At 42.5% G+C, this 21052-nt stretch overlaps 2 protein-coding genes across 4 annotated transcripts in view; one reads left to right on the forward strand and one right to left on the reverse strand.

Annotated features, from left to right (window-relative positions):
* The window catches only part of ntn1a (netrin 1a), a 57876-nt gene extending 39366 nt beyond the window's left edge, over positions 1-18510 (forward strand). Inside the window, exons 4-7 of the mRNA XM_084566553.1 lie at positions 2566-2715; positions 5198-5251; positions 12452-12526; positions 16414-18510. Of these exons, the coding sequence (XP_084422679.1) occupies positions 2566-2715; positions 5198-5251; positions 12452-12526; positions 16414-16742 (608 nt within the window). The 3' untranslated portion in view covers positions 16743-18510. The remainder of the gene's footprint in view (positions 1-2565; positions 2716-5197; positions 5252-12451; positions 12527-16413) is intronic.
* Positions 18511-19796: 1286 nt separating this feature from the next.
* Positions 19797-21052, reverse strand: part of stx8 (syntaxin 8) — a 37052-nt gene continuing 35796 nt past the window's right edge. The window contains exon 7 of one of the 3 annotated variants that reach the window (XM_084566564.1): positions 19797-20613. In XM_084566564.1, coding sequence (XP_084422690.1) covers positions 20549-20613 — 65 coding nt within the window. In that variant the 3' untranslated portion in view covers positions 19797-20548. The remainder of the gene's footprint in view (positions 20614-21052) is intronic. The other 2 variants (XM_084566565.1, XM_084566566.1) reach the window with 2 other exon arrangements.

A 21052-nucleotide genomic window follows, 5' to 3' on the forward strand; every position in this document is an offset into this window, starting at 1 on the left:
TGGAGTTCAGACTTCAAACACAGGTTTTATGGTAAATGATGGCAGAGTTGAAATTTCTCACACTGTGCAATTTCAGACTCAGACATGACTTTGAAAAACTCCTCTCTCCCCATTAACCAAGAGCATTTGTCATGCTTTTATATGCAATTCTCAGCAACAAGAGTGTCATTAAGCGTTGGGTATTGTGTCTGCAACCAGACACATGGCAGTTATTACACAACTAATCTCTCACCAAAAAAAAAACACTCTCTTACGTACACTGGCACGCTTCTTATCATAAACGTCTCTCGATGTTCCTTGCTGGAAGTGTTGAGACAAAAAAGGCCCCCTGCTCTCTGGTCCCCGTATCTCCCTGAGCCATCTGGAGTAGCCATGAAGCAGAGCACACAGCCACTTAACCATTTAAGTGGACACACACTTAAACCAGAAACTCTCACTCACACTTCTGGAGTAAGTCGGTCTCTGAGTCAACAGGTGTGTCATCCAGCCACGGAGTCAGCCAATTTGTCATCTGACGGGACAGCGAGTCTGTCAGCTTTCAAGTCGGCGAGGAGGACCAAATGCGGAGGAGAAGGAGGAGGCTGAGTGTTCCCCACCTGTGCGCCATGTGCTCTGCACCTTGATTTACTAGCGGGCTTGAGGCTCCGAGCTAAGCTGTTATGGGCACATGCTTTTAAATACATAACCCGAGCTCTCTGAAGCTCCAACCAGAAACTCCCTTTGCCCTCCTGTGCCGCGAACCCCTCTGACACACTCCTAAATTTACAGGCTTGAAGACGTGCTGAACTGGGCTCCACGCTGTTTATTGGGCTTCCTCTCTGTGTGTCTGTGTGTTTGCAGCTCCTCCAGCTGAACACCGCTCGGCAATGAAAGCGGTGACAGATTGGTCTGATAAAGCCACTAACAGCTAAACACACTTTTAGGGAGTCTGATAAGAGGAGCAAAGAGCGCACGTACTCACACACACAACAAGGACAGATAAGAACAGCAACAGAAGCTGGGACACAGGAAATAAGCAATGAAGATAAAAGAGAGAGTGTGATAGAGGGAAGAGAGGAGGCGACCTGTGGGAACACAGATCCTCCTTTAACAATGTGGACTTCAGCGGGAGGACGGAGCTGTCTTGTAGTGCCTCACTTGTCAGAATATCTCACAAAACAACAACTATGTCGTTTAGAAGAGTCAAGAGGTCAATCATAAAGAGAACTGCTACGGTGTTACATTACTGCCTTACAGCAGTCTTTTCCCCGATGGCCACTGTAATGTTGATCTCCCCAAGAGCTTGTCTGTTATACAGCCTGATTGAATAACAACCATATCGCCGCTGTAGGTCAAAGTAAAGATAAAGAACGCACTGCACTCTCTTTCTTAGCTAAGATCCATTTAATTCACATAACATCTGGGGACAGCAGTCAGTACAGAGTACACAATTTAATTCATTTAGTTTACATACAGCACAAACCTTCATTACTGAGACTGACTTAGTACAGCTGGATGAAATAAACACATTGTTTTGAAGCTGTAATTTTGTGTGTGGCCTGGTAAACGGTCTTGGTTCTTCATTTGTAGGGCTTTTCTATCTATTGGTTCTCAGAGTGTGCTGCAGTCACAATGACACATCTAACCTAAACTACCATTCACAGCTGAATTCAGTGTTCAGTGTTCAATAAGCTGAAAACACTTACAGGAAGTGAGGAACATGGTGGTGGAGAGTGTGATGATGAATAGCGTTTATGGCTTTGTAGTCATTCAGTGAAAACGGTGATGGATTAGACACTCTGGTCTGGATTAGACTGTCAGGATTTACAGTACGTGTGCAAGAGCATTTATTCACCCCTCTTTTCCTTTCCAGAGTCACTACTATTTATATCCAGAAATAGAAGAAATGAGCTATTATTCAGCAATGATTTCAAATCTGACTCTTTTACCAAAGTTAAAAAAAGTGGGGTTCGGATTTGGGCGAGCAATTTGAAAGTGATTACATTCCTGAAGCATGTGTGTTTGATAGACCCCCCAGTTTGGGAGGAAGTGTGACAGACGTTTTGGGCTCACGTTCAAAGCCTGACATTAATCAGAAACAGGCAATCAGGATTATCCTCCATTATTTTATCATTTGGTAAACAGACACAAGCCTTTTTTCCCCCCCTCACACATACAGCTATGTACATTCCCAGCGTGCTTGATGACTATTGTATATGCCAATGCCAAACAGCCACTCTCACATGCATACGAACACAGACGCGCTTGTGATTCATGATCGTGGCGGCTTTTATTCGATGGCCACAGCAAACAGCGGCAAAGTGTCTAAAAACGTCTATAGACTCTGGGGATGTGTTGCTCTTTCAGTCACGATGCGCCCCTCACTTCGGAGGGTTGCCGTGTCGTACCTGAGTAAGTTCTGTCTCTCTGTGCACGCCTCCACCTGTCTCTCACCACTCTATTATTGTTGCCGCACTGCTGCTGTGTACCCACCTGCACCCTCTATAGATAGTATATGTTTGTATCTCCCCACATCTGTGTGTGTCCACTCACTGTGCCTCTCTTTCTTCCTCTGTTTCCTCACAGCATGTGATTGCCATCCCGTGGGCGCTGCTGGCAAAACCTGTAACCAAACCACAGGACAATGTCCCTGTAAAGACGGCGTGACTGGTATCACGTGCAACCGCTGTGCTAAAGGCTACCAGCAGAGCCGCTCGCCCATTGCCCCCTGCATAAGTACGTGGAACCAGTCTTTCCAGTATATGCCTCACTTTAGGACAATACAGCCGGACCTCAGGTCTGTCGCACACCTTCGACAGGCAGAGGCACATCAGAAACAACCTGTGATGACATGTGTGCACACTGAAACATCACCCACAGTCAAACCAGCACAAACACACGCTACAAACCCACCACACACTCATCGTCTCATCCTTTTCTGCAGACAAGTGCTTAGTGTCGGGCAGTCTTCAGTTTTCTGACCAGTAAATCTGCTAGCTTAAATAAACGCTCTATTAAACTGAACCTCAAGGTTATGGTAGCGTTGTCTTCTCGGCTCGCTAGTCTCCATAAATCTGAGTAAAGACCTCAGAGCTGTTAACACCAGCTTCTCTGAGTGTCTCAGCTAACATTGCAGAAGCATTTGTGCTGAGTTACAGAATCAGTTTCAGTATCAATGTAAGCCAAGATATGGGCTTTTATTGCAGACAACGACAAAAACTCAGCTAAGGGAAGGCCTGTACTTAAATACCGTACCTTATAATGATAATTATAAGACTATTTTTGTCTTTGTTTTTGTTAAGACAAAACATTCTGATTTATGTTCCCGTAAAAATAATAAAATACTAAGAATTTAAATCTTAAGGGGGAGCAAATGTACACGTGGCCGTCTGAGTTTAAAGTCCAAACTAACAAATAATCATTTATACCAGGACTTCTGGGAACGTTAAGTCAGAGTTGAGATGTGAAAATAAATAAATAAATAAATAAACAAATGAAGTCCCTCTCTGATGATTTAGATTTATCTTAAACATTGTTAGACTTGTAAAGGGACTAGACTAGCTGGCCTAAGTTTCATCCTAACAGAGCCATATTATATCTGAGGTTGTTTATACTTCCCAGTGTTGTCAGCCATAAATCTACACGTATGAGAACCAGGCTTCATATTTAAATATCACACATGGCAGTGGATTACTGACGGGAGACTGCTGATCAACAACGGCACCAGCAAATGGACCTCTGGGCCTCAGGCGACATTGTTTTGGCAGTGATTGTTTTCCCGTCATTATACAGTCAAAACAAGTTAACAGCAGACGTGCACTTCATTCCGCTGAATCTGATTTACTCACACTCCAGACATGGATGTACAGAGGCACGTTTTCTCAGACCCAGCTGAGAAGATCTGATTTTACTTGATCAAAAGACTTGATTCTTTCTCTCTTCCCTCATACACAAACTCTTCACTCTTGCACCACTGAAGCCACCGCACCTCTTCCCTCAGTGTGTCAACGTCTTGGTTTGCATGTGTCTTTGATGAATCGCTGAGGTTTTGCCTATCGTGTCTCGTGTCCTCCCTCTGCTGCTCAGACCTTTTGATGAGGCCCTTCTCTCCCTCCTGCCCATAGTAACAAAAAAAGGCTTTATACATGTATGATATCTTCAGTTGCCATCATGATCCTTTGGAGATAAGAGGACTGTTTCCATGCATGGTTTCTCTGAGTGTCAACTTCCTGCCCACTTGTGAATACTGCCGAGTATGAAGGAGGGCTGAGAGAATCAAGTCTTTTTGGACATCCAGCTCTGTTGTAGTGTACCATTGCAGCTGGGAGGAGGATGAAAAAGATACATGGCAACTCAGTAATAAAAGATTAAAACTGCTGACAGTATTTATTATGAATCTAAATAGGAGAAAAGATCCACCTGGAAGTCTTGTTGGTAGATGACGAGACGTTTTAACATTATGCCTCTATCAGATAGGTGCCAGTACAGATAGGAAACAAGATTTGGGTGCAGAGAAAACAGCTGCTGTAACTTGACATGCTGCTGTTTAACTGAGCTTTAGTAACCTTCTAAAGTAACCATCAGTAACAGACCAAAATGAGCTAAACAGCCTATGATTGGTTTGGTCCAATAGCAGTTGTGACACAATGAAAAAGGTCCGTCGCGCAGCAGATTTCGTCTCTATTCTCAGAACTGTCACCTTTGACCTCCCACGGGTGATTGCGGTCATCAAATAAGGTTGAGTGAGGAGCTTTGACTACGTTTGCTTTTAAGAAGAAAGAAAAAAGTTAAAATGTGAGTGGAAAACATCTTCCTTTTTGTACTTCTTTTGTACAGATGACATAAAGGCCTTTTCCAAGGTTTACTCAGCATATTATACATGAGAGCCGACACTAGACAATGGTTTGGGTAGGGACAGCAAAGGCTTCTGTACAGACTTCAAATCAGTCAGATTTAAACTTTCAGACACATCTTAATGCGAGTGAAGCCGACAAAAACACTCACCATTACACATGTCTATTGCGCATTAACACTAAAATCTTGTCTGTTGAAAAAAATAAATCACAGTTCTTTGACTATCCCATGGCATTAAGTTTCTTTTTTCTGACTCATTAAATGAACACATTCCGCACCAACACGCATTCACACAAGACAAAAACACACTGACCGTGTAGATTTTAATATCCTTTCTTTGTGTCTATGTTTTCTCTGGGAGTAGAGATTCCAGTTGCACCTCCTACAACTCCATCCAGCAGCACAGAGGAGCCATCAGGTGAGTCAAAGAGCTCTCTTTTATATATATATATATATATATATATTCATCTATGTGCTGCTGCTGCACATCCAAATAATTTGTCCTTAAGGGAAAGATGCGGAGAAGTAAGAATAAACGGATGTGGGATTTTTCAGTTCCACGCCTCATTCCAATATTTTTCCACAAGTGTAAAAACAGGATAAATTGGATCCCACTTGCCTTCCCTGCTCCTTATTAGCTGGTTCATGAATATTAAATCCATTAGCAGCAGCGCTGGGATGGGCCTCCTTTAATCTCTCACACTTTCACAATTAATCAGTCTAACTGCGGCACAGTGGGGTTTTGGTGTAGTGTGCAGCACTGAGGCCTGGCAGTTTGTTTGATTTGATGATATTTCATCTCTCCAAAGCCCCCCTTTCCCGCTCCTTTCTTTCTGATGCATAGAAGTGAGAGAGGGACTGATGGCTCAATGGTGCATTTTTCATTCGTTCACCAGATGATTTCTGTTTGAAATTATACTTTTGGGATTTTACTATCCATCTTTTATGAGGGGATATGACATCAGGATTAGTTGTGGTATATCAGATATATTTTTATATATAAAAATAAACTGTAAGAATGGGTTCAACAGGGTTCTAACTATTATAACAGTAAATGTGAGTGGATTATGAGCTTATTAATTAGTGGAATATTTGGTCATATGTTTGTGGTAGCTATTTTCAGTTGAATTATATGTGACGTGTATTTTTTTTCTGTAAAAAATTGTGATACTAGTAAATAGCAAAAGTTATATTATGTTGGCCCAGTCATTTTTTTTTTTTGATTGCTAAATAGACATACCTACACAAACCCCATGTTGGGTCTCTCACACTGGAAAAAGTTAAGTCACCTGGCTCGTACCACGTTTCCCCCATCTCCCCCGTGAAGTTGCAGGAGGCCCGATATACGTGCATGCATATGCGTGAGCGAGTGCGTGTTAAGAGGCTCCTGCAGCTGTTGTTGGAAAACCTCCCAAACGTTCCCTTCACGTCTTGGATTGACAGCACAGTCGGGATATCGCTGGTCTCCAACCCTCCTCCACCTCTTTTCTTTTCTCTCTCCGTCTCTTTTCACTCCCTTCCACCTCCTTGGTCTCCCTCTGTTTCACGCTTTGTCTTCACATAACACTGTGGGTGGTGCAGAGGTAGAATATCTGGAGTTTCTCTGGGCCCCCTTGTCAAGACTCTGTCCACTTTTTGGGGTGAAGGAAATTTTCTTCCCATCAAGGCACATCAATGAGGAATTACTGGATAAGACAGAGAGAGAGAAGGAATAGAGAAGGAATACATTAAATTATTATTTTATCAACTAAAATGCGTGGAGCAGAATATTAGAAAAGGTTACACTTATGTTGTTGTTTTTAGCATATTTATGGCGGGTTTTTTTTTGCGTGTGTGTATGATCTATACCCATATCCATGTTTGCGTGTAACTACAGCAAAGTTTAAGGCTACAGTTTCATTGATTAAACCTTGAACTGATGTTAACACAAGCTGAAGGTGCCTGTGTAATAATTTGGACTATGCGGCTACATGTAATCTAAGAGTTCTGTGAATTTCCTCCCCTATGTATAATGAGCATAGGTCCGTTGAAGCCCACAACAGACACGCTGTAAGGTGCAGCATTTTGATGGACATCACACATCTGCGTTTGTCATGTCAGAATAGTGAGGGTCCCGCTGGCCCACCCGCGCTTGAGGCCCAGAGTATGCATACATTAACCCTTGAGTCTTTTAAGAAGGTCGTACAACAAACGCACCTCTATATCGTTTGTGATTGCAAACACATGTGGAGTGTGTGGAGATTTAAACTTACCGCTGTTTTTATAAAAATAATCAAAATATTAATAACGATTAATATTAGGACCAATATTAGCATTTATTAGGAGTAGTAGTGCAGCTTTAAAATAATCCATCCATTTGAAGTTCTCATTAAGATTACGATACGATACGATACAATACGATGCGATACGATACGATACGATACGATACGATACAAATTTATTTTAAAGTGTTCAATAAAATATTGTGATCATACAAATAGAAGAAAACAACACTAAAAGATTGGAAAATTGCAAGAAGAAAGTTCAAAGAGAAAGAAGAAGATGTAGACAGAGGCGGAGAAAGATGTGCAGGGATACTTATGAAATTATCCCCCCCCCCCCCCCCCCAAAAAAAAGTGTGATCACTGAAGAAATGTAGAAAGTCAATTAAGACATAAAAAATGGGAAATGTTTGTTCGAGCCTGGGGTGTCGGGGCTGACAGCTGTGAGGCAGGTGTCTCGTTGCGCCTCGCTTGAAGGAGGGCAGCCGTGTTGGTCGGGGTGGAGGGCATGAGGGAAGATGGAGTGGATATTAATTTGTCTCCCGCAGCAGGGCTCTCCCCCTTTCGACCACACGGAGGGCTGGAATGCATGGAGAATACCTCAGATGGTGCGGCCCAGACAAAACACACATTGTGCCGGTAGGTCATGGATGGTGTGAGCCACCACTCCCACGGGTCATGACAGAGACGTCTGCGCTGCAACGAAATGTGGAGGAGATTAACTGCTGATGACCTGCAATGGCCGCCTGGGCCTGTCAGAATACACAGGATGTGAAAGTAACTGATGATGAGGAGAGGGAGAATTGGAGTGACGATGATCGCGCTCATGAGCATAACAAGGTTCAGCCCGTTCCACTTTGTGTGTGTGTGTGTGTGTGTGTGTGTGTGTCTCATCTGAGGCTGGAAGTGATCAGAAACTGTGGCGGACCCCTCCTTGGATTTTTTGGACATGAGTCTTGCTTCACCCACCCTGTTCAGAACTCCAGCGTGCAGTACAATCTAGGATCTTATTACACCACTTAAAAGTATGTGTGAGAGTGAGAGAATGAATAATGACAAAAAATATAGTTTTCAAAAATCAGAGCCAACTATAAAAGATCACAGTATTAAACTGTCATTAAACTTTATTTCCTTTTTTTTTTTTTCTGCCCAAACCCCTTTTCAATCCTTGGCAGGGTTACTTCCTCCCTCCCTCTGTCCAAGCTTTGGGTGCTAACCAACAAGAGTCCCCCATGACTCATCTGAAACTCATCAGTTACAGTAATGGAGGAAGACCCAGCTCATGAGAGCTGATTGCACACCACCCAAAAGTGAAATCTCAAATCAGGTCAAGAATTCTATCAGCCTCTTCTCTGGCTGTTGCATGCTGAAAACAAACCATCAGACAATGAGATGAGAAAAGAAGTGGGAGGGGGCTCCTTCTCTCTCTCTCTCCTCCTTTCTCACTCTCTCCGTCTTCAATGGACAAACTCGCAGCTCTGATGAGAGCAGCCCAGCGCGGAGCAGAGACGAACAGTGCAGGGCAGCACACTGGGCTCTATAATCTAATTACATGCTTTATTTGCCGCAATTTGTTTCTCAATCAGTCTTGTTGAGGGAGAAAGCCCTCCCCCTGGGCTGCCATTCACACCTCAGTGTCTCACCGCTCTGGTTCCTCTGATACCACCCTGCCTCTGTGGCCATGTTCATCTTTTATATATATTGTATATAGCATCACAGAGCTCCATGAGCTCCTCTGAATGTGGCCTACATTTTGTCTTAATAATTTTTCCCAGTCTTCGATACAACTTCTATATTCAACAATTCCACGTGTCATGAGTGGAATATGAGTAGGTGGACAGGCATGTTGTCATTCTGGTTTCAAAGATTGTCTTTTCAAAGATTTGCCAGCAATATTCACCTGCAATATTTACAGCAACCTCTTTTAGGATCGTTCCACTACTTCAGCCAAGTGTTTTGTCCCTTCCCCTGACAATACCCAAGGCATAGCTTAATTACAGCACATAGTCGCTAACCAGAGCCATAGTTTAACTGCCAAGAGCAGATAATATACAGAGTGAGAGGTTTATTTACTGAATAAAATGAGTGTCTCTGAATGTAGAACCATTCAGCAGCATTGCTCTCGATGACAGGGCTTGCCCAAGGTGATTCTGGGACCAAGCATGAACATAACCATACCCTGAAATCTGTTAATGTTAGTGAACAGTTTTTAATGGACAACAAGGAAGACTGCATGATTTCTTGGTTGTTCACAGGATCATTTGCCGGTACACTCAGTGAAGAGGCCACCTCGTACGCAAGGCTGCACATTGTTGTGCTTCAGTTCTGTTGTAACAAATTTATTATGGCAGTAGTGGAACAAGTTGAACAGGTTACTGTTATTTTAGAATTTTGAGAAGGTGTAATTCAAAATTTTAACTTTGCTGGAGCTGGCCTGTTGATGGGCACATAGTCTCGCTGTATTCCTAAAATCTATTCCAGGTGTCTTTTATCCATAAAAACTCAAGGCTGGTGTTACAGTTGTGGAGTTGTTACTGAATAAATTTCGGTGCAAAAAAAAACCTAATTGAAAAAAAAAAATAAATAAATGGTGGAAGAGGTTAATACTGGTCGCTGAACCTTACCCAGGTGTTGCTGTTGCTCCTTTATGAGGTGTTGTAAGTTAACAGCTCCAACACATAGAGCTGTGCAGCACAGTACAGTTCTGCCCTGAAGCCGCTTTAATGACGACGATTAGCTTCAAGGCTTGTACAGTACTCTGATAGAAAGGGCAAAGGTCCACCTCTCAGTTACACACTTCTCAGAGCTCTGAAAGGCAGGAAAACAAAGCGCCGTAGTAACTACATCTACTCAGAACACCCAGAGCACATTTTAGCTCAGTATTCCAGGACTGCTTCCACTTCTCCGGCTTGTAACGCACACACAAAGGGAACATTTGTCCTCACGGTAGGGGACTGCCTGGCCCTAAAGGGGGATCTTGGGGTGCTCTCAGCGGGGCCCGGAGCTGTGTCTCAGGGGTACACTAATGGGGAACGAAAGGCTATCAAAGGGAAGTATCATGATGGCATCAAGGGGGGGCTATAAGAAAACAAAGCTTCTATTCCGCAGCCCCCCGATCATTTACATGGTAATCAAGTGCTGCTCATACAGACTCCTCTGTTTCATTTACTTTGCCTATTTTTGTTACTCTCTCTATTTACTACCACCAGCACCAGCTTTGGGCCTTTCCTAACCAGTTCCTCAGGCTACCAGCTCTTTTTTTTTTTTTTTTTGCTGACTTGGGGGTGGTTTACTTAAAATCCTGGGTCTCCTCTTCTTCTTCTACCCCAATGTTAAATTTCACTCTTGTTTTCTCTTTTTGTCAACCTCTCCACCCCTTCGCTCTCTACCAGTATCCATTCTCCCGCCTCCTTCCCTTGTTTTGTGGGGGGGGGGGGTGCATTTTTTCTTGCCGTGGTGTTCCCCGGGCAACCTCATTCAAATGGAGTATAAAGGAGAGTAAAGGCACGGAGCAAAGATCTGGTCACATCAATGATGTTTGTTCATATTCAGGCTGCCTGAAAGCTCCCGTCCCTCTTCCACCACCCCATCACTCTCCCGACGCCACAACCCGCTGCCCATCCATCTCTTTGTGCCCCTCCTATCTTTTTTTACACTCACAACAGCTCACAGAAATACCAACTAAATATGTACTATGACCCGATGTTTGTTAGTTGAGGGCACACGTTGTTTATGGCTTGAACTGACCTAACATCACATTATATTCTACCTCACTGTAAGTGATGGCAGCATCACGGCCCTGCATGGGGCAATCACTGAAGCTGTGTGTATGAATAAATGGAGGGTTGGATAAACTACTGCCTTGTTCAATACCATAAAACTAAACAAAGTTAGTGGTGATGATTGAGTTTACAAAAAAATTTTATTCCAGATTCCAGATATGAGACATAATGAGAGTGTGAAAAAGACGCACGTTTCTTAGAGCCGCTGACGTCAATGTGTTCTTCACTTAGACAAATTGTGCACTTGCATATCTTCAATCCAGACACTCCATGTTTACAGGATGAGACTTTTCTTTCCGACTTCTTAAACAGTGTCCCTAGTGAGGCTGTTATTTAGGAGATAAATCAACTTGAAATCCACTCACTTCTTCTCGGAGTGCATACATACGTATATGATGTTTAAGAGGTTCCCGCAGCAGAGAACTGTGAGGCGATTAGGGTGACCCCTCTGCCTGCGTGAGGTATTTATTTGTTCACGGCGCCAGAGTGGACTCACCCCCAAAAAGGGTCCTCGGGCCTAACGCTTCATGGATGGCTAATTTTCCCTTCCTGACCTCCCTTTGTGCGGCATTGACCCCTTTCACACCCCCCACCTTCTACTCCCTCAAATAGCTGCCAACCCTCAGCGCTCTTTTCCGTCCCGTCCACACGGCAATAAATGCAAAGGCTTGACACGGTCCTTGGTGGGGCCTTGAAGTGATCCCGGGGTTATTTTTTTTCAGGGGGTCGAGGGCTGAAGTGACAAGCGAGGTAAGATTTGGATGGTGGTGGGGGTTGAAGTGGGTGCAGTAGGGTGGTCTGTGTAGGCCCGAGTCATTCCCACAGTTTGACAATGAGCGGCAGCGGTAATTTGGATTCCTTTAAAACTCCATCCGCTGAGACCAGTGTGCTGGTAGATGTGGCTGGACGGTAACGAAAGTGCTTCAACCTAAACCAACACATCCAAAACCCCTAATTATTCCAGTGCATCCAGTCATGCCAGACATGTGTGTGTCAACCTGTCAGTTAAAATATTTACTGATTTAAGGCAACTTTATTTTCTGGGACAGGCCCAAAAGATGGCATATGACTTGCAGTGAACAAAAACACACATTATCAAAGTTTAGATAAAGTTTGAACAAGGATTTCATTAATTTCAACTGGAGTTCATTATGTTGTGTTTTTTTTTTTGTTTTGTTTTTTTTACATCAAAATAAATATTACTTTCAGGAATATTTTAAATTGATCACAAATAACAAGAATTAAACATTTTAAACATGAATGTGTGACACCAATGCTGATTAATTAATGTTATACATGTAGTTTCTAATTAATTTGTATTTTAATAATTTACATACTTGACAAAATACTTGCAGCTAATTAAAAATAAGCAGCAGATTTCTTTATAGTTTGTAATTTCTTTTGAGAATGTTATTATTCCCATACAAATGAATTCTTAACCCATGCAAATACTGAAATGAATGGAGACCTTTCCCCCATCCTAAATAAAAGCAGCAGCCACATTACAACACAATTCGCTGATTTTGTCTCTTTCACCTTGTAACAGTTTTTTTTCCTCATGTCTTATTCTTTCAGACTGTGACACTTACTGCAAGGCGTCTAAAGGCAAACTGAAAATCAACATGAAGAAGTACTGCAAGAAAGATTACGGTGAGCCAGCAGACAACACCCTCCAATAACTCAGTCTAACACTCGTTCCTTTCGGGAAAGCTTAAAACAATGTGGTCTGATGGATGAAATCCACATGACTTTTTATTGACTTGGCTCTGGGTAATAAACTGTTTTGCCAGTCTGCGGGGACAAAAAAATTTGCATTTAATGTTTTAGGGAATACTGAAATCACCACGGAACATTTTCTCCCACTGATCAAGTATTCGGTAAAAGAAGAAAAAAAAATGAAAGCCTGCCAAATCCCCTTTCTTGTGATATCCATATGAGTACTCCTGGGCTCAGAATACCTTCCATCCCATACGTGCCAGCCCAGCGAGTTGCCGGGAGAGCTGCTGTAGTTGAGAGTGGAGGCGTTTGGATGTATGTCTCACTCCAGCTTTCTGAGAATCAAGACAAAGGATCAAACGGACGACAGCAGATCTTCAAGGATGACAAACAGAGGGATCGAAAGGGAGCTTGAGAGAAAGGGCAGGATATAGAACCAGGCAGATGTGTGTGTTTGTGTGGTAAGGGTTATCTCTGAGCTGGCATTTTGGACCTGAGCGTATAAAGCAGAGGAAGGGGTGACAGACAGTGGGTGCTCTCTAAGAGATCCTCATTAAGGCGCCCCACTTCCCCCACAACCATGGCGTTTTCTCGCTGCATTCCTGTGACCATCCGTCTGCCACGCCATTCAAGGTGTGGATAAGACGTATGACCTCTCCCCTCTGTCCCCTCCCATGATAGAAGTCAGGCTGCTGAACTGGTCAACCAAGCAGCAGCATCCTGCAGCATACTTCAGCGGCTTGACTGGCAGGCCCAGGCTTTGTGGTGCGGGGATTTGGAGGTGTTAGAGGGTCAGCTTATAGACAACTCCTCTTCCACCAATGCCTACCTTGCTACGGGTGTCGTGAGAAAATCTCCTCTCCGAAATATGTGTTTATTGGTTTGGCTCGGTCGAAAGGCAGACAACGGGACAAGGAAATGTTTCAAAATCAGACTCAGACCTTATCTGGAATCTAGATGAGGAACATTAATTTTATCCAAAGAGCAGATATGTCAACAGCAATGCGAAGCCTGAACGATAACAGTTGGGGGTGGAGAGATGTAGAAGTGAAAACAGGCAGCAGGATGTCGTGCAGGAGAAGCCATCACTCAACACGTACCCTGAGTACCCTCATGCAGGACCAACAGACAACCAAGTGAAGTGGGGTGAGCCTCCAGAATTGATTTGGCATGTATTTTTGTGTGCGTGTTAAGTGTAGGGAATCTGCTGGTACTAGTGAGACAGCACCAAGCAAAAGACCAATGTGAGTTCCTCCTGATGTTATAGTGTGCAGATGCAGGATCATTTTATGTAGATGCCCTCTACTAAAGGGAGGGAGACTGAACAGAGTAGGCTCCTCTAGTGCAAATTTTGGCAGCTCAGTGTTATTCAGTAATAAACCTTCCCTGTAGTATTATTTCCATTATTCAATTAAAAGACAGTATTTACACTGATGCAAATATTGGTTTAGAATTGTTAGAATTGTTTTGTTGTTAATTCACTCAATCTTTCCGCCACCGTTTTGGAGTTCTTCCTCATCCTCCGTGTAATCCGCATTTGTCTCACCCTTACCAGGGGGCTTGATCCATAATCCATAGTGTGTAACAGTAGATTCTCATAACAAACAGACCAGAACGAGATCTCTGTGAAGTGTTTACCATAAGCACGCTCAGCAAAGCCGCTCCAGAAAGTCAAACGCAGTGTGAATCTACAGAGGTTGGCTGTAGAGAGCCTCGGCGTTGGACTGTTATGAAAAGATCAGCAGGGAGCTGGGTTCCATGCTGTGCCCAGAAACGACGCTACAAGCTTCTGCGGCGGATGTGCAGACGTGTGTGAAGAGTCGTGGGGAGGGGGCGGGGCGCGCGGAGGTCCGTGCGAATGTCCGACCTCAGCAAAAAACGGCGGCTGTTGGCCAAAGACAAACGGACACACGCCGTGGCAGCTGGTGGATGCAAGGTGCTGCACGGGGTCACTGTCAGGTCGTAGCAGATCAGCCAGAAGAAGACATGAAACTCCTGTTAAAATCACCTCATTTATGGAGCACCTTTCACACAGAGGAAAACTAGTGGACTCAAAAAAGGAGGGACATAACCGTTCACTATCACTCTGTCTCAACAAGGCAAACAACATCAATGAGTAGATACAGTACAATGATTGATAAAGAAGAGAGTTTAAGACTACTAAGAGAGTTTCAAGGTAAGTCTGTCTCTGTCCAGATGTAACGAGATGGTCCTACCAGCATCTCCAAATCTTAGTTACATGTAATTTGTACAAAAAACGAATGAGAAAAACTACAAGCTGTGACCGGAGCAGTGACTTTAAGCAGGTTTCCATTAGTTCCAGACAGAGGCCACCACAGGATGCTGCTGCTCACCCCACAATTAGTCAACAACTTGTTATGCTTGCTCTTTGGTGTTAGGTAGAATGAAACAAAGAAAACTGATTTGATTAAATTTGGACAGAGCCTGGATGTCTGTTTTCTCATGTTTCTATGTCTTCTGACTCCAGCAAAGACAAATAAGTTTATTCCCCCAAATCTCAAAATGTTCCTTTTATACCTAAATATAGTGCCTGAGTCTATAATGAAACAGATATGCTTTCATTTTTCAAAGTCAGAAGGACATTACTCTATACTCTTTTGGAAAAAAGAATCCAATTTTGAAGCAGTTTCAGATCGTCCGCATTTATGAAGTATGAATCCCAAGGCAGTGATTCACAATCTATATTACAAAACCTGCACTGCATACAGGACATGCTCGCAAAGCCGCCAAGCTCCATTAGCTTTGCTCTGAAGGTGAAACCAGTGATCCTGTCACACGGTGGTTCAATTTAAAAGCTGCCCAGCAGAACTGTAATGGCACTTAATAGAGATCTGGTCACTAGGACACATATCGATACACGCCGGGACGGGATCCACGAGGGACCGCCTCCGCCTTCCTCCTCGTCTTCACTCTTTCTTTCTCTCACTCCACATCTCCGAGGAGCGTATCACCTCATTCATCATGTGATATCACTGAGAGTCTTTCCAGCTAACGCCTCTAATAGCCTCCCCAGCTTCCTAATCACATTACAAATCACACTGCTGTGTCAGTAGTAATGGACTTAATGCATATGAAGCTCTATATGATAGCTGAACATGAACCAGCCTTTTCCCCTCACTGACATTATTTAAATCATCGGGGGATTTTTTTAGTACATCCCATCCCACATGCCCATTTACGAAGGCTTTCCATTATTTTATCACTTATCGCTTGTTTTTCGCTGCCTTTGTTGGTTATTCCAGTTGATTTGTCAGCTCTAGCAGCAGCTTACTCTAATCTGATGAGTGACTCAGTGGTCCACACTAAGCATAAGAATTCGTACTGTGTTTATGAAGCGCAATATAGTAAAAAAAAAAAAAAAAAGCATAGAAGGCTGTGACTTGAAATGCCCGAAAAGTTTGGATCTGACGTAATAATTCAACTGAACAAAATACCTAGGAGGCTCATGGGGAGGTCACATCTTTGCTTCTCGGGAGGCGTCAGAGCGTGATCTCTCTATTCTGCAGACTCTCTCCACACTGGGGCCAACGTCTGCTGCCAAGTGTTTGCTGGTGGTTGCTGAGGAAAGAGTGACGCTTTCATAAATCGCCCCCAAAAAACTGCTTGTGTGTTTGAAAGGAAATCAAGACACTTTCCTTCCACTGTGACTGATATCTGAACTAGACAGAATGGAAGAGGATAGGGGTGGAGCCGGTGAATCAAGTAGACTGTACCACTGTATACGTGTTCAATGTGACAAAATCATTTTCACATTAACTGATGACCTGTCACCTCTGTTGCTCCCTGACTTTCATTTGCAGCCGTCCAGGTGCACATCCTGAAGGCAGACAAAGCCGGCGAGTGGTGGAAGTTCACCGTCAACATCATCTCCGTCTACAAGCAGGGCGAGAGCCGCATTCGCCGCGGCGACCAGTTCCTGTGGGTCCGTGCCAAAGACGTGGCCTGCAAGTGTCCCAAGATCAAGCCTGGTAAGAAGTACCTGCTGCTGGGGAACGACGAGGACTCCCCCGGCCAGGGCGGGGTGGTGGCAGACAAAGGCAGCCTGGTCATCCAGTGGAGGGACACGTGGGCGCGCAGGCTCAGAAAGTTCCAGCAGCGTGAGAAGAAAGGCAAGTGCAAGAAGCCATAGGCGGAAGAAAGAAGCGGAGAGGATGCCGGAGAGGGAGAGGAATTCAAAGAGTACGGCAGAGCGGGAGATTTGGGGAGGGAGAAGAAAAAAAAAAAGAAAGAGTGAAAGACAGAGGACCACAGACAGAGAAGAGACTGTTGATGTCGCTGCTTTTTTGTGTAGACGCATGAAGAGAATTATTTAGGATGATTTGTTTTTTTTTTCCTAGCGAACTTTTGTTGAAGGAGCTCACCTTGCAGATTTGGTTTTATGGTTTATTTTACTTTCTCTCTTGTGGATTTGCCGAATTTGCACCTATTACCAGTATATAACGTTATTTGTGTACTTTATCCCGGTATGAAATCATTATATTTTATGTTTGGACATTTTCTGCTGGTGCAAAAATGACAGAAAGCCACTTAAATACAGCTGCAACTTTGCCTCTGCATGCTTTTTTTTTTTTTTTTTTTACTGTATTCTTAGAAGCGTGCTTGTTTCATCACAAATCTTCACCTACGACTGAGGCGGTTACTTTTTCCTTCACTGAAATTTGTGCCATAAAAACTATTGTTGCTAAGCCACAGATGTGCATACATTTAGCTGTCACTGGGCCGCATTCTTTCCCTTGTTCAGGTGTATCTGCAAATCAAGCACCGATAAATCTGCTGTCCTACATTTCCATCTGTCAGGACCTTTGCAGATTTACAATACGCAAGTGACAGAAGAAGACCAAGGACAAAATATAGTGTTGACTAAAGCATTTCTGACCTGACACACCCCCACTCAAACTCCACTTGTTAAATTTTGGTGGTGAATGCATGTGAAAGCTTCTCATTTGAGATTGCAAAGTTCAGTTCACTGAACGGTGCTGCTTGTGGTACTAATGTTATTATTATTCTTTTTTTTTTTTTCCGGGGGGGAGGAAAGAACTCATTTAAAATCACTGATTTCACTTTCATTACTTACAGCAACTGTGATTTTCTTTTAATTCTTTATTTCACATATCCCATATAACAAGAGACAAGAGGCCAGCCACACAGAGTATTACAAAAAAGAATTACAAAGTCGCGAGTGTTTCATGGGTAGAGCTAATAGGACTATAATGAATATGGACTCATGATGATATGTCAAACATTTAGTTTTTTTTGTAAATTGAGTTTATCAGTACTACGCTTGCACGGCATAATTGGGACTGTAAAAGTTACCCAAAACAGGTTATTGTGCAAAGAATTTTGGGGTTGAAAGCACTGCAGCTGTAGGTACTGCATGTTCTCAGAGGACACGGGTAAAGAAGTGCACATATCACATCACAAGTTCAACAATACATATGTTTGTAGGATTTATTCCTTCATGCCAGCTCATGAAAAGTGCTGCATAACATGTCAAAATGGATAAGAACTCAATGGAAGAAATAGAATCTTTTGCTTGACTTCTGCCTTTCACTAACAATGTGGGTAGCTACCACTAAAACGGATACATTTAAACTTTATGCAGAAAGCAATAAGAATAGGCATAAAGAACATAAAGGTTTCTTACCTCATATGATGCAGCGATGAATCCTGATCCTGCAGGAAAATGAAAACCTGCTACACTTAAAAAGTGCTCGACACCGTTATTTAAATTTGCTCTTGGAATCCACCTCACACTCCTACGGTACAATGGGATGGCGGATAAATACCTTTACGGTGCGCACACATTCTTCTGCAAACAGGATGCATGACTGTACATTCACTAAAAGGACAGCGTGCAGCCTCCTATTCACCTGCCACGTCGATTCTCCTCACCCCCGACACTTGCGCATCGAGAAACGGAGTGAACTGCAATCACTAGTCGCTGCTCGATTCCACTTTTCTCGTTTGTATGCAGTTCAGTCTGGATTTCTCCCGAGGAAAGCTTGGTGAAAACAGCTCAGGTTTGTAAAAAAAAAAAAAAAGAAAAGAAAAGAAAAAAGCCCAGATATATAGCTGATTTATCATCAAATAGTTTCTTTTAAGAACACAACCATGGGCAACAGGTTCGTGAGACAAATACAGGAACATATTAGTATTTCTTCTCTCTCAAAATTACATGAAGCACCTTTTACTATTTCCACAGCTCAAGTATATGTAAACGGAAGGTTTAAAGTTTAAAGATGAGGTACACAATGCTTAATTTTGTTAAAATGACAATAAAAACTGATTCTATTATTATAGAAACCTACTTATTATTACAATAACAATTTTGTTAATGATCTAAAATCCCTCTAAATTAGAAGCAGAAGTACTTGTCAATATTTACATTTAGGGTTTGTTGGAATTACTGTACAATCCAATGATTGGGATTTCATAATGCTACGTATTCACACACTCCTGCCTTTTATTGTTAAACGTACAACATAACGCTGCATATTTTTATTTTTTTTAATCCTCACAGTGTAATCACCCCTCACTAGTCTCTGTAGCCTCATGCTGTAAATTTTACATCCGACTCCAGAGCAATGGTTTGACAAGCTTCCAGACGAAACGCTACACACATCCGTGTCAAAGCATTGCTTTGTGTTCATACTATGAATTGTAAATGTTGTTGTCACCATTGCAAAGGCTCTTTGCAATGTTGTTTTACAATGCCTACTAATATATTATGGTTATTATATATGAATATATTTAATGACACAAGACATTGTGGATTTTATTGTCTTTTTCAAATATTTTTTTTTTTTTACTTGTTTGTGGTTGTTTAGATCGTTGCCATTAAAGAAGGAAATAATAACTACTGAACACACCAACCTGGTAGAACTAAATTCAGATATTTCAGTTGAAATAAACTCTTGTTATGTTGAAAACCTGTTAGCTTCCGTTGCTTCTATTGTTTCATTATTCTAATATTTTTAGTTAGAAGGTTTATACTGTGGCAGCTGTTCTCCATTTACTGATTGCGGAGTCATTACAAGTACTGTAGAAATAAATATTATGTAGATTTCGGAATGGAAAGAATTAAAGTGGTGCCAGCGCATCGAGTTTTTTTTTTTCAGTTCCAGCCCAGCTGAATATCATGTTACAAAACACTACAGTCCTCCAGGGAGATTGCAGACAGACAGGAGTCCAGGGGCTATTAACTTGAAATGTCATTTATTAGAAATTACAAGCTGAGCTGATTTACAAGGAAGGAAAAGAGCCATGTTAGTACCACAGGCGAGATGTTTGTTTTGGCTGCGGGCTCTCCTCTAAACGTTCTAAAATCCAGATAAAATGATAACATTACAGTTGCTACAGTAATGCATGGGTAAATAGAAGTGAGTGTGAATATTGCAAAGCTTGCGGAATTACTGTACCCAGTGTAAACCCTCAGCCCAACCACAGACAGACTAAGGAAAGGAAAGCTCCTGATGCCTACAGAAGGTCAGTCAACGCTCTCCAACGTCCAGGTCTGGGCTAAAACGATTTTTCAAAATGCTTACACACCCACAAATAATTTAACAGTTTGATGATTTAACATTTTCATGAGTTAGACATTTGAACAACTATTAAAGAATACAATTTACACCCAAAAAATATTAAAAAAAAAAAAAAAAAAAAAAGCAGTGCCCTTTACCCAACGATTGCCAACAGTATAAAAGTATTTATCTGTGCTGCTAAAGGACATAAGTCTTCATTTCACATTCCATTGATTGGGCAGTTTCCAGTGACCTTAATCTAAGTGTGACGCGCTTCTTAGAAATCTGATGAGAGGAGATGTTTCAATGAGTGTCTGCATCTGCACCTGTGCACTGCTGATTCAAAAGTTTTCAAGTGGTAATTCCGCGTCAAACTGCCACCGTAGCTGTCCGCGATCGCCGCCGTCTTCGTCGGCTACACAGGCCATGAGGCGACGACTATGATGGCTATAAGAAGCAGCACGATCACCACCAGCATCCCTGAGGGGGGAAACAAATGACAGAGAGATGGAGATCACATGGTAAAGGCAAAACCAGCTGAGAAAGGTTGAGTGTTTTTAGGAAGTTCCACACAGAAATAAATGTTGTATATCTCTTCTCTCCAATAGTTAGGCCTGAAAGTTTCTGCTATTTCAGTTTTTAAGTTACAGGCATACAACAAGCACAGACAAGTACAACAAATACTACAGCTTTAATTTGGCAGTATTCACATCCAAAATGAAATAAATGTATCTTGAATATGTTTTGATAAGGGGTTAAATAAAAATATATCCAAAAATATATGGACCTAAATGTACATCAGTATGACATGTCTTAAAGTGGCCATTCTCTACTCTTGTTCCAAGACTATTAATATTTTGTAAAATGACTGAGTACTCAGTAAAGTTACTGGTGTTTTTAAACAGAGACAGAAAACATA

This window comes from Chelon labrosus (genome assembly GCF_963514085.1).
Source record: "Chelon labrosus genome assembly, chromosome: 2".
NCBI classification, from domain to species: Eukaryota; Metazoa; Chordata; class Actinopteri; order Mugiliformes; family Mugilidae; genus Chelon; species Chelon labrosus.